The sequence below is a fragment of the Truncatella angustata genome (assembly GCF_020726525.1).
Source record: "Truncatella angustata strain MPI-SDFR-AT-0073 chromosome Unknown BKA67scaffold_15, whole genome shotgun sequence".
NCBI classification, from domain to species: domain Eukaryota; kingdom Fungi; phylum Ascomycota; class Sordariomycetes; order Amphisphaeriales; family Sporocadaceae; genus Truncatella; species Truncatella angustata.
In genome coordinates this window covers 497,862-511,721 of record NW_025763395.1, presented here as the reverse complement: position 1 = coordinate 511,721, position 13,860 = coordinate 497,862, and the positions used below count along the sequence as shown (strand labels likewise).

At 48.1% G+C, this 13,860-nt stretch overlaps 4 protein-coding genes across 4 annotated transcripts; 1 reads left to right on the top strand and 3 right to left on the bottom strand.

The window, feature by feature from the left end:
* Positions 1 to 203: 203 nt before the first annotated feature.
* BKA67DRAFT_633574 (Alpha/Beta hydrolase protein) lies at positions 204 to 1,640 on the bottom strand. The gene is made up of 3 exons (XM_046105623.1): positions 1,197 to 1,640; positions 845 to 1,140; positions 204 to 781 (listed from the first exon to the last, which is right to left on the bottom strand). Exons 1-3 carry the CDS (start codon positions 1,312 to 1,314, stop codon positions 230 to 232), a joined length of 966 nt encoding a protein of 321 aa, XP_045950944.1. The 5' UTR covers positions 1,315 to 1,640; the 3' UTR covers positions 204 to 229.
* Positions 1,641 to 2,211: 571 nt separating this feature from the next.
* On the top strand, positions 2,212 to 3,313 carry BKA67DRAFT_528824 (RmlC-like cupin domain-containing protein; the record flags this gene model as incomplete). The annotated part of the gene is made up of 2 exons (XM_046098986.1): positions 2,212 to 2,514; positions 2,567 to 3,313. The coding sequence occupies 2 exons, from the start codon at positions 2,212 to 2,214 to the stop codon at positions 3,311 to 3,313; spliced, it is 1,050 nt and encodes a 349-aa protein (XP_045950943.1).
* A 1,762-nt stretch (positions 3,314 to 5,075) lies between these two features.
* On the bottom strand, positions 5,076 to 7,055 carry BKA67DRAFT_589130 (TPR domain-containing protein). The gene has a single exon (XM_046104424.1). It carries the CDS (start codon positions 6,816 to 6,818, stop codon positions 5,133 to 5,135), a length of 1,686 nt encoding a protein of 561 aa, XP_045950942.1. The 5' UTR covers positions 6,819 to 7,055; the 3' UTR covers positions 5,076 to 5,132.
* Positions 7,056 to 7,162: 107 nt separating this feature from the next.
* Positions 7,163 to 8,392, bottom strand: BKA67DRAFT_615057 (uncharacterized protein). The gene is made up of 3 exons (XM_046105428.1): positions 7,869 to 8,392; positions 7,756 to 7,791; positions 7,163 to 7,681 (listed from the first exon to the last, which is right to left on the bottom strand). Exons 1-3 carry the CDS (start codon positions 8,206 to 8,208, stop codon positions 7,533 to 7,535), a joined length of 525 nt encoding a protein of 174 aa, XP_045950941.1. The 5' UTR covers positions 8,209 to 8,392; the 3' UTR covers positions 7,163 to 7,532.
* Positions 8,393 to 13,860: the final 5,468 nt, after the last annotated feature.

Sequence of the window (13,860 nt, the reverse complement as noted above, 5' to 3'; positions counted from 1 at the left end):
GTAACATAGTTCAGTTGGATTAGCCAATCATTGGACAAGTCCTGATCATTCTTTCAACATTGTGGTGCCACAGCCCGACCCATGGAATGTGGGCATCGTGGGTGGCGTCTAGTTTCGCTTCTGACATAAATTGTATCGATTTCCAGCCTGACAGAGTGCATACTTTAATGCTAATAGGATGCACAATCGGTTCATCGTGAGTTGGCCATTGCTTAGATTAACGATGTATTTATACTATAAGACTCTCCAGGAAGTCGAAGCCTTTCCGTTGCAGATCCCAAGTCTGAGTTCCGATCTTCATCTTTCCAGCGAAGGTATGCTCTTCACCAGGCACTTCGGTCATACCGCACTTGACGCCGGCCTTCTGCAAAGCTGCATACAAGTCCTTACTTAAGCTCAGCGGGACCATGGTATCTGCCTGGCCATGCACAATATACGTGGGAGGGAAAGTGCTAGACAGGTTGAGGAGTGGATCAACCTTCTTCCATTCCTTCGATGGGAAGATTGCATCCATTACTGTCCCGTTGCCAATTTGTGTCATCGCGAATGCCACACGAGGGTCATTGAAGTTTGGACCACCAGGATTGGCCTGGCCTTCCAGCGAGACACCGCCAACGATCGGAACAGGCCTTTCGTCGAATATCTTTGAGATGAAGTCCTCGGTCAAGGGTGGCAGTTTTGCCTTCACGTGCGCCACAGGAATTGTCCAGAATGCGTCTGCGAAGTTGCACGGTCCATACATATCGTAGATGCCGGCTACAGGACGCGGCACATCAAAGCCCTAAAACATGAAAATCAGCACAGCCACAAGAGGAGATTGCCATGCCAGGAGATTGCGACGTACCAAACTAAGAGCAAGAGTGCCTCCAGAAGAGGTGCCGAACGCGAATACGTAATCCAGATCGACCTTGTAGTCGCCCCTTTCCAGTATGGACAATTCCTTCTGCAGACCACCGTCATGTATCCATGCCAGAAGATCGCGGATATCCTTCATCGGTCCTTCAAGGAGGTTGACCTGAGGACACAATCGATGGTTTGGAACCAGGACTATCCAGCCCCGGTTGAGGCAATCTTCGACCTGGTCCTTATTGACCATGCCCGATGCACCGAGCATGAATGCACCCCCGTGGATGTCGATAACTGCAGCGGTATATGAGCATCTGTTCACCTTCTAAATAAAGTGGTTGGCCACTCACTCACGGGTTGGCCAGCACCTCGGATGTTACCCGAAAGGGGCGGCAGGTAGGCCTCAACATCGATGTCTTGGCCATCAAGGACTTTGTAGACAAGGCGGTTGGATGGTGTGTTCGCCATTTTCGAGATGCACAACAAGGAGAATTCGACTTAAAACTGAGACCCGGTCTTACTTCTGCAGTTACTGGTGGTCTCAAATAATCTTGCTGAGGATGTACACATCATGCGGAGTTAGGCGTCCTAGCTTGGAGTTTACTTAAGCGGCGTGCTTGGACTGTTCACCAGTCCATCAGAGCATACCCGCTAAGCAGGTGCCATTGTCGGAAAGGCCGGACGGCATTTTCGGTATCGTTAAACACAGAAAGGCACCCCACAGGCTACCAGATGCATAACATATTGCTTTAGGAGCAAGCAAACTAACAGAAACGTTTTGAGTCATCCAACATTATCTCGATCCTCTGTCGAGCTGCACGCAGTTTGGATTTGGAGTCTACATAAACTCTCAGAACATCTGGCTGCTCTAGTAGAGTGGGGTTACAAAACCTTTTTACTGGGCATAACTGGATGCTATAATTTTTTATCCGTCACCAAATGAACTGCCCTCAAGCCCAGCGATTTCCCGAGAGATCATTTTGCTAGCCTCCGAGCATTCATTCCTTTGTTAATATGATGAACGCACTGTAGCAAACTCGCGACGCGAATTCCTGATCATGCAATGTCCGGCAATTCCGGGCAACACCTCCACATTGCTTCGGCATTTCCAGATGAGACACACACCAAGTGTCCCTTACCTGTAGCCCCCTCATGAGTCAGTTGGCAGAGCCGTAGTTTTCTGGGATTGTGGGGTAACGGGAGTGTTGAAATGGAAAAGTCCGCTTAGTCAATCGTTTTGAAGGATTGGATAAGAAAAGGAGACCTCCATCTGAATTGCGCAGTTTTGTTGTAGATGGTTGCTGCACAAAGTCATACAGAACCTCAAATTAACATATTACAAAGTCACACGTCATACCCGCTAAAATGAGCATCCCACTTCACTCGCTACCCCCTCAAGAGAGGACCAACTACATAATCGATCAGCTTGAGGGTGAACGCATTACGCTTCCAGGTAGCAAAGGTGCATTCCGCATCCTCGCGTCCTCCAAACAGACGAATGGTGGCATTGCCGTCTTCACCAGCGGTGCCGTACTATCGGATGCCCCCGGCTTCCACTGGCATAAGGAGGCGCATGACGTATTTCTCGTCACTAAAGGATACCTCAAACTTTGGAATGGAGACAAATGCAGGATAATGGGACCTGGCGACTTTGCATACGTCCCTCCTGTAAGTCCATCTCACTCCTGTAGCATCAAATCACATGACTGACCGAGAACAGACTGTCATCCATAACCCTGAACTCTTGGGGCCACACACAGAGACGCTGGGTCTTGTGGCTCCCGGCGACTGGGTTGACTTCTTCCGCTATGTCGGAGAGGAGTACAAGGGTCTCATCATCCCCGAGTTTGACAACCGGGACCTGAAAAGCTTGCTGATTCCTAAGTTGATGGCAGCCAAGGATCGGTTTGACGTCAACTTTGAGCGCAACTACCAACCTCCTGAGGTAGCGGACTGGCAAGACAACGAGAACGTGCTAGGCGGCGACTTGGAGCCGTACTTCCTACGCGCTAACAGCGGACCACGCTGGGTGCTGGGCGGCGTGCTGTCACGGCCGTTCATCAACGCCTCGCAGTGCAGCGGCAAGTTTTCTATTACGAGTCTGGAGTCTTCAAAGGTTTACGGAGAATCTGCGTTCTCGTCGCAATGGGTCAGCTTCCCTGATGTGGATCACTGCTTCTGCGTGCAGGAGGGCCTGCTCAAGCTGAAAATCAAGGGCGAAGGCGAAGTTTGGAGCGAAGTTAGAGAGGGACAGACTGCGGTCATTGCTGCCGGACAGTCCTTCAAGTTGGACTTCGGCAGCCGGTTTGTGCGGACTATAACTTTCACGAATGGCCCCGGTATCGAGTATCTTATTCATGCCGCGGGCTCGTCACACCCTGGCTTTGTGCTACCGGACGAGGCTTCGTCTTGGGACAAGTCAAAGTTCGAGGCCGCGGCCAAAGAGCTTGGCGTACAGCTATCATGATAATGATATTATGCAATGAAATATTTATTAGCGAATTAGTTCTAAACCTTTTCCAAAGAGTATCCTCCGAGAGTATTCAAAGTATATCATCAAGTGACTACCAAAAGTTCAAATTTAATGTCCTGCGGAAACAGTGTCGGCACTCATTCTATGCTAATGGTTTGAAATTGCTCGACAAAGGCGGTTACGAAGCCTGAGCAGTCTCGTGCGGATCTATTTCACGTGGCCTTTTGTTCTAGCGTTCCGATGTCGATCGACCACAGCCACCAAGATGATAGTTAAATTCATCAATGATGGCACGCCCAACACAACGTCAATACAGACCGTAAGTACCCACTTGTGGTGTTTGTCGCAGCGGGCTATATGAGCCTGCGCCTCCACTTACGGAGGTAGTAAAGCTGACTGTAAGATAAAGAAACTCCCGTCGCGAGGGCGTTGGCAGTTTTCATCAACCAAGTCTTCTTGGGAGATGGCAATGCCGTTCGCTGCACTGCCGCTTTTGCGATCTCGACCTTTTGAAGCAGGGACAATGCAGAAGTTCATGACTTGACTAAGATTGAACATAAATTCATTACCAGTGACATCTGTAGTTGTTTCTAAGCAATTACAGGACTCGCATGTCGTCAAACAACAAATCACGATAGTTGCTAGTCTCCAACAGGCGACGGAGCCGAGATCTGGATTCAGCCACTGCACCAGCACGGGTAAGTTACTCCCAGTGCCGCTACTATTCTGCCAAAATATCGTGTAGTTGTGACCCAAAAGTAATAATGCAGGCATGACGTTTCCGGCTTCGGGGCTCCAAGGATATGCTCATTTATGCGTACCAAGGAGCGATGTCACATTCCAAAGTCGTGCAGCTAACATACATAGACAAACAGTACTTATTTGTAAATATTTCTACTTGAACGTTATTGTCAAGGCCTCCTGGCTAATCAAGAAAAGCGCGCGCAACGGCACGGTCGTTATTGGTAGTTGGCCATCTACATAGGACGCCTGTTTCAGCATAGCCACCAGCATAAGAATACCAACGGATGGCAACAGGCATCATATTTCTTCCCATATATTGGATAAGCTCACTATTTGATACGTGGAGGTTGGTGATTCTGATAGTATACTATTCATATTAGTGGATTCCTTTAGCCGTCCAAACCGCCTGAAGCCTTGAATATCCCATATCAGAATGGCCCTTAGCTTGGCTGACATAGGCGAAGTTTGGACCCGGTACTGTGCGAGCTATTACAAATAAATCTCGCGTACCTACCGGACCGAAATTATTTACTCGCGCCTCGTCTCGGCACCCAGAAAGCCGAAAGCGCCAACGTATGGTGCACCATTAAGGCCAGTCCGCAAAAATAAAAAATCTAGGATTTGGGATTACGGCTGGCCTTAATGGTGCACCATACCAACGGGATGTAACCATTCCTCTACGTTCGGATGATCGTTTCATCATAAGCTACCCAGTCACCACAACGTCGATTGGGCTTGCACTTCGAAACCAGGGGGAGGCAGTAGCTGAAAACAAAAGGAGATTTACTGCATTGCGGAAATGGTATTACGAATGGCTGATTCGATCTCATAGGGTTTAGGGGCTTGCTGTTTGCCGAAACGGCCAAAGGAGCATACAATGTCTAACAAGACTATCGAGCAGTATTAGTTGGAGCTTAAGAGTGCATTTCCTTCTGGAGAAGTGCGATATCGGTCTGTGTTACTCTAGGACCTAGGCTTGATTGTCACAGGCTGGATAAGCAACCGAAGAATCGTAAGGTGTTGTCTATGAATAATGCTTTATTTACAAGGGCCTAGGAACTATTCATGCTCAGTGATCTCTAACAGCACTAAGACGACAGTAACAAGATGCCTTGACAGGTATATCTGCCTTCTTCAGTGCTTTATTTAGTTGTGGCGCGATATTCTCTGCATCCTCTTTCCGGCCGAGCTTTACCAGACACTCGTGGTAGCCGTGTAGCGCCCACACATTATTTGGATGGCGCTGGGCCCGAGGTAGTTTTTCGTCGAATCCAAGGTCTTCCGCGTAGACCTTAGCAGCCTTTTCAAAGTCACCCTGCTCCATCAGCAAAGCGCCATATGCATGACGCGTCGGTTGCATCCATCCCCAGGGTTCATCGTATGGCAGACCGTCATCTAGTGCGATAGCTTCTAAGAGATGAGCGAAGGCTGAGTCATAGTTCTTCCGCCGATACTCAATCTCTCCGTTCATCATAGCTTCTGCGACATCTAGAATATCAACACATTTGTTATTGAACACCATGCGCGATTCTGGCACACTTCTACGGGCAAAAGAGAACCTTTTCGCTTCCTTGTCGGCATTCTCAAGATCCTCCTTTGATGCAAAAGCAACAGCTTTGGCATAGTGGGTCATGGTCGTTGTCATGCAGTAAAGTTTGGCATCAGTAGGGAAAGCCAACTCAATGATTTCCTGCCACCGACCGAAACGAATGAGGGCATGTATCTTCATCGAAAGAAAGCCCTCGAGCCAGTCTGCCATTGGCGGGGACTTGACCCGCAGCAGCTCATCGGACAGCGATTGCTCCATGCGCTCGACAGTCTGCAATGCAACTTTCGATTGGCCGGCAAACATGGCGGAATAGATACAGAAGTGGTAATCATGCATCCTGTATAGCGTGTAAAAGTTGAGTGGTCCGGCGCGGGCCAAGAACTTCTCATCGACTTCAAAGGCTCTTCGATTCCATTCAATGCCAAGATCATAATCGCCGAGCAGCAAGTCTATATGCGTAGGCATATGGTTAAGGTGACCGCTATCCGGTACCAGTGTACGCAACCGGTCAGCTGCTGGCTTTGCAGCTTCAGGTGTTGGCGACATCTCCATTAGGTGTATATAGAGATGCAGCAAGCCGGGATGCTGCATACCGCCTTGTAGAGCCATGGCATGATCCAGAATTGCTTTCGTAGCGAGCGTGCGGGCTCCCTCTGCCGGGTTGCCGGTCTTCAAATCCCAAAGCTGCCACGGCGTGAGATTCATGAGCGCATCTGCACAGAAGGCGGCTACATCGAGGTCGTCTGGAAAATCATGGTATACCTTCTCCATCGCATCCGCATATGATTTGTTCCATATTGACAAATCTTCATCTGCGCGTTCTCGTGGATATCTGAATAGCAGCGCATTGATCAGAGCCTTTTCTACGGGCGAAGCCTCGGAAGCTGTCCTTATAGCCTCGGATACCATCCTATGAGTCCTCTGTACTGTGGTTTCGAGCTCAGTAGAGTCAAAGAACTCCCAAGGCTTGTTGTAGTTTGGTCCCAGGGCATAAGCGGCACCCCAATAAGCCATGGCAAGACTGCTGTCACTAGCAATAGCCTTCTCAAAACAGTTGACTGCCTCCTCATGATTGAAGCCGTAGCTCCAAAGAAGGCCCCTGTTAAACCATTCTCGAGCCTCCTCATCTGTAGTACTAACGGAGCGCCTGTAAGAGCCCAGGTCGTAATATGCCCCGCTCGAAATGGTACCCTCGATTGATGCCATGGCGGATACAAATTTAGGGCGTTGGGCCCAATAATTTATGTAAACCAGCACTACTGGAGTGAGGCTCTCGCTGTTGAGGTTTTGTTGACAGGTCAGCCAGAGGGGATAGTGTCTGAGACGGCTGGTTGAGTGGCAACATGGCGACACTCCCAGTCTTCGCCATCGTGATAGCGTGCTAGGAATTTGGGCGGGGCACGTCGCGGGGCTGGCTTGCTCTGTGTTTCGTCAAAATTCCATTTGTAGCTCCAATGCTGAGCGGGGTGCTCTAACCTTAGGGCATTGTAGCCAACAATAAGCAATAACATCGAACGGCTATGAGTCGTCGCGATTCCGTCGAGATAGGCCATTCACACTACTGCTGCTCATCGGTATACTATTTGTCGTGAGAAAATAATAATAAAAAAATCGGTGCTTTATTCAATAATAGTTTGCTTGCTACTACCCTGGCCCATTCATCACACTCCACCTAGCCTAGAAACTTGCCACCAATCAAGAGCCGCTGTTCTTTGTATCGTCCACGGCGGCCAGGGCGACCAAACGCCTCTCGCGCGACACGTGTATATTTCTATGATAGTGTACAGTATCACTACATCCCAAGCTTCATATCACTCCGATTTAGCGCCTCTATAACAATTCGCATCCATCCGCCCTTCAGAGGGAATTGAAACTGAATGCAAGATTATCATTCATGGAAATATACGCAGTATCTTAGTACTAGAGGTAAGGGGCATTGTTGAGCTGATCCGCAGTAAACTGTGTTAGGCAACGAAACTTCCTTTCCGCATACCGATAAGTACCCGACTCCTCGCAGTCGTAGGTGTGCTTAGGGAATAGAATACAATTTCCATATGTGTTACCATCCACTGGCAGAGGTTAGTGTCGATGCCTTATATACACGCTACCTGAGAGTTCACAAAGGTTTGAGGATATTACTCACGTCCGACCATAGTATAGCCGCGATCCTTGTATAGAGCTATCATAGTAACGAAGGAATTAACGCTCAAAGTCTCATTACTATTATTGAAGCCAACAGTGAGGTTAAATGCTTACTCCAGTGATAGATTGGATTCGTCCCGTGGAAGTTCATCTCCAGCTGGTTGATGTTGGCGGGATCTCTCTCAACTCTTCCGTCGATATCTGGAAAGCAAGCGCTGCTCGGAGATGCCGAACACCGCATGCCTGTCTTTGTCCCGCTCACATCGCTCTGCCAGTTCCAGAACCACCTATCGAAGACCTCGTTGCAGCTGGGGTCAGTCGCGAAGACCTGGTAGCCGTATCGATAGATCCCTGCAGACGGAAGCTCTTCTATCGCAGCGTAAACGTCAAAGTTGGCAAAAGTCTGAGGCAAGAAAGTGGCCCCCAGGGCAAGGAAGGTGAAACCGAACCTCATCTTGATTCCCGGTGTCTCAGTAGATGCACAATCGATCTGTTGGGCAGTGGGAGATATCAGATGAGAATTTATACTCAGGTCATGTAGGTCGCGTATGCCTGGCCTGTGGTTCTCGTGTGTAGATTAGAATGCAGGTCTCGTATGGCTAGATCCATGCGAGTTCCGTATAGAAGGGCCATGCGAGTATTACTAATCTAGGGTATTCATTGGCTCTAACAGTGTTTACACTTACAAGTCCAGGTGGAGCGAGTTTGATGAGAACCTAGGCTTTCTAAGCACTCTCGCGTCGACAAGTCTACATGTGCGGGAAATATTAGAAGGACAAAGCATTTTATTCCACTGCTTGCCATCTGCTATTGAAAGTCCTCACTGTGGTGAGTCTCTTGAAACTTTTTCTCACGGGTTAAGCAAAATCCAGGTCGGCTGTATACGAAGCAACCCCATTGTCATTGCAACAAGAAAGACAGCGAATAAAGCTAGTACAACTATGTATCGATTCATTAGCTATCAAAGGGCTTGGCGTTCCTGCGTGATCCCACGTGAGCTAATTTTCGCTGCAAACGGACTTTTCCTCCATAATCCCGCTTTCACGCAGGGGCCATTTTGGTAGTAGTTCCCATGTAAAGTCCTCGTGATCCGATTGCCGCGGTGAACACTGAAGGTCTTTTGCAGCCCATAGCACCTTTAGACCTTGCACCTTCCGCTTTACTTCGTAGTATAACCAAACAACACTATCAATTGACCACTACCTTACTATGGATATCAGTAGAATCGTTGATCCTCTTAGTCAATTGAATCCTGAAGAATATCGAGCATTAGAAATCAAGTCATATGAGGTGTAACGACGGTGCTTGTAAGAAAAGCAAGAAACGCAGCCGGTTAACACCAAGACCAGCTACGAACAGTGTTGGAAGGAATGGCGGGCTTGGTATGAAGTAAACGTTCCTCTAAAGCCCGATCCTTGGCCGCTAGTAACACCATGGGACCAAACCGTACTGCTTGGTGACCTCGTTGATGAGCACAAGATGTTTATCTTTATGAAGTACATTATAAAACGGGCTCCTAAGGATGGAAAGCGAATAAAGCAGGCAAAGCTAGGCCGGGTTACTAAATAGCTCTTGCGACTTGACCAGAATACTGGGACTGACGACGATCTGCGTGAGGAATTGCAGGTTAAGCTATCGTACAATTCAGCTCGGCAGTCCATTAGTGCTATGCTGAAGTTGTATGACAACCAGTATATGAACAAGGAGAACCCGGTGCCACGACCAGTCCAGCTAGGGATCAAGTGCTTGTAGAGATACCTGCTCAGATCCAAGTGGGCAAAGGACCGCTGGGAACGTGCCGACCGTGGCGAAGGGACTACCAAGGATGCCTATACACCAGCTCAGCTACCTGACAATACCCGTGCTACTTGGTGTTGGCCAAAGAACCACTATAGTGCCCTCCGTACGCAGTGTGACTTCTTGTTAGGCAACCATATGTTGCTTAGATTAAGCAACCGGCGGCCCCTAAATTTGGCTGACTTGTTCTACTATGAATTGGAGAACGAGGGTATTCGTAGTAGTTAAAAGCAAGACCCGGTAAGGATCCTCGTGGTTTTGATGAACCGTAGCAAAACCAACTAACACGGTAATAAGGAGTATAGTGGTGCAATGCGCCACCGTGACGTCTTTAGTTGCGTCGTTGGCCAGCTCGCTTGTTGGCTATTCTACCGGTGGCATATTGAACGAGAAGAATTCCCAGACTTTAGCAATAGTTATGCTTGGTATAACGTGAAAGTCTTACCGAAGGCAAAGAATACACCTATAGAGGAACTATCCTATTAGACCTTTAATGCGTGGACCAACAAGATATATAGCGCCGCCGGGATTTCAGGATCCAAGACCACCCACTTACTAAGAGTAGCTGTTGCCATAGCTGATACACTTGGTGTTGCTGAAGCGGATGTAAGTACAGATATCCTCCTAGAACCTCCACCAACTTTTATGCATTCTGTACCCAATCTATGCCCTATATTTATCCACAGATAGAGCTCGTTAAGCGGATCTTCAGACATTAATCTCCATTGCAATCTGACATTGCTTCGTGGAGATATCAATCAGCAAGGTTGATTGAAAGTAGAAGACGTCGGCTCCTACCAATTCAACCATGTTCAATTCAGTTGATCTACAAGAGCTACTATAACCAAATACCTATTCCCGTCACTCTACCATCGATTTACCCATACTGCTACGATAGTAGCGATTCCAACTCTACGATGAGATGGTCACTGACTATTAATAGATCAGGCGGGCGGGTCGATGGAACAAAGGGGATCAGATGGCCAATTGCTATACAAACACCCTTTCAAGGCCAACTATGAGGCGCTTGCGGGCTTTGATCCTGAGTGGCCTGGGTCCTATTTTATAGCAAGGGCCACTATAACACCACCGTCTGAGCTCCAACGGCTGGTATTTCCACAGCTAAATGACTGGAGAGAAAAGCATCTCGATGCCGGCGATCCAAAGGCCACGGGAATTCAACCGAACAAGGCTGCTACTAACTTCCTCGATCTATTGCTATGGCTAAGGGAGGTATTCCTACAAGATGCTCCTTTCCTAATAGCTGAATTCCCTTAACACCCTATATGGCGGGATCCTCTGTTCACCTATCCCAGCTGGGAACCGTACGCCCACCTCGTCCGTAAAGTGGCTTGGGTTACTGACGAAGAGAGTTATATCAATATGGTAAACAAATCCTTGCCTGGGGTGGCAGAGAAGCTTCAGCTAGTTGCCCAATCCATAAGCACCCTCACCAGTGAAACCGCACTGAACCTCCCGTGGCCGTCCCTATAGCACCAATTGGTCACCGCCCACCAGTCACTATAGTCCACCGTTCTGGTGTCCGTCAGTGGCCTTTCCCCCGTTCCATCAACACCATCGTAGGACTGGTGAACCTGTGGGAATACGGCCATGGTAAGATGCCTTCTGTGAAGTCATTAGAAGCTCGATACGGATTCGCTTGGCGCCCGAAGAAGGAACGGCAGTACTTTAGTAGGCAAAATGCCTTGGTGCAAGAAGCCTACCGCCGCGGTGGGAATGACTTACAAAGGACCTTGATAGAGGCACAAAAATGGGATCTAGAAGTAAAAGGGCAGTCACTGAATAAGGTATTTATCAAGCTCAAGGCTACCCAACGATTGAAGGATCCTGGGGATTCAGTTGGTTGTGTAGAATAGTAGTAATAGAATGGCCACCATGGATAATACCCCTTAGTCAGAACTACGAACTCTCAAGTCCATGATATTCAAGCATTATTATCAGTCACTCCCGGATTTTACCACCACTATACTCTAAATATATAGAGACATCTGTGGCAATATGGATGACTATAGATGTCCACAGTGTACGGGGAGCACTCCGTACACTAAGGCGACGAGCTCGCGGATCACCGAACTTGGGAAGTGGTGATCACGTGACTAAGCCAGTGGGTATATGCCCACTTTCTGTACACCAATGTTCTCTTTTGTACTCGGAGACTTCTATATACTACTTGACAGTACCTATACTATCATTTCACGCTTAGAGCGTTACACTTACGAACCCATGCTCAGGCGAGCACCGTATTCACTATCCTATGCTCTAGTAGATTTAGGCTCTTCCTTTCAGTGCATCACACCAGACCTTCACTAGAACAGTCCTCTATATCAACTGTAGAATCTGTCATAACATCATATCGGTAATATTGGTCAATTCATGCGATATAGAAAAAGTGAGTGGTATATAAACCGAGTCGTTATTGCCGCCACAATGAATCGACGAAGCTATTCAGAGTTAAGGATTCCTACTTTAGGAGGGTACAGGGCGTTTTACCAGTCTTAGTGGGCTTTGGCGCGATCACGCAAATATAAGCCTTGTAAGCGCTATAACTGATCGCTAAAGAAGTTCGCATGATTTAACCTACCGCTAGGTTTAACCTTAGTAGGTTGAAATACCTGATGAAATTTTGTGCAGGTGCAGTGGTAATTTTACCTGGATATGTAGGCGATGTAGGCTTCACTAGTGCGACCCTCATAGCCGGGAGCGTTAGCACCAGCAAATCCTAGAGGTGCAAAAGTAAACATACGGCGTCAAGGAATGCCAATTCAAACCCGTTGATGGCACGTCCTAGTATTGGTTACAACTTATACTATTCTCAGGTGACAAAGAATTGTTTATTATTTGCATCATGCAGATCTACTTCTTTCAAACCCCCCTTCCGCTCGGGGGTTGGGTGTGGTTGATAAGCCTAAGAATATATAATAACGAGTCCAAAGCATCGATTGACACTTAAATAAACGTGTCGTAGCCTATAATTATGTTGTGGAAAGCTTCATATTTGGCTCATATTCGTACTTCATACTATGTTTGCCGCTATTGAGACGTACAAATGATTTGCAGTGGTTGAGCATTGCAGATACGGTTAACCTAACCTAGACGACTGAACATCTACGAACGGTTTTGGCATGTAGCGGTTGGGCGTTACCGAACCAATATTGCTCGTGCAACCTGAGCCTGCGTCTTGCTACGTAATCACCATACATAAGACAAGTTCTCTCAGCGCCAATCGTGGCCAAGAGTCTTGAATTGTCAGAGAGTTGTTCGTAGTCATCGAAGTACAAGAACCACAAACTCGCCAATACTCTAAACATGCCACACCATAATTGACGGAGACATATTCTACACGTCTGTAGAATGTTTCACAACGCGAAAATGCAGATCATACGCACGACAGCAAATCTGCAGCTGCTCGTGTTGGCAGCAACACCAAAAATCTGAGCCGGCAGCCTTGTGCCGCTATAAGCCAGGCGATGAGAAAGGCCGAGCGTAAGCGAATGGGCTGAGCTAAATACGAGGCAGATTGATCGTATCGACTCCACTAGCATCTGTCTATGATGGTCCGGAGTACTCCGATATTTATCGTAAGGCCCTCGAAAAGCCGTAGAATCATGCAGTCACTCAGCAAGAAAAAAAGAGTAATGGCACAGCTTCACCGACGCTCATCCTGATCCATAGCATCGAGAACCCATTCCCAATATACTCACCTAATTGGTTAAACAGCTCGAGCTCTCTTTTCATAGGTAGCATGCGACGTGCACGCAGGTGATACTGTATCACTTGTCTTCGGCTGCAGATGTGGCAGGCGGCATTAAATTCGCCACGGTCCACAACATTAGACTTACTATGAATAATAATGAAGATGACTTCCTGGAGCGGTGAACAGGCGAAGGTGCATCGAGTCTTTGGACGTATGACTTGAGAACATCTCCTTCTTCCGTTATGACTCAACCGAATACCAGGGTGATGCTCCACGCATGGAGGCTGTTGTAGGAGCTTCCGAATTAGGCTTCGCCGCTTCTGCTTACGGCATACGTACATTCGTTGGATGGAGTTTGCCAGTAGGCCATGCAGGAGGATACGTACAAGGAGGTGGGTGGCCACGGCCCTATCATGAGCGCATATGATCTTGCGGCTGGCAACAACTTGTAATTCGAGGCGATGATCGGACAGGCATCTCCTGGCTGCTAGCAAAAGAGCTCATTCTTATCTGTACTTGGCTTCGAGCGGAGGCGGTGCCGGCACTTATACGGTGGTACTGCCTCAGATCAGCAAGGCCTTCCCTGATGGCTTG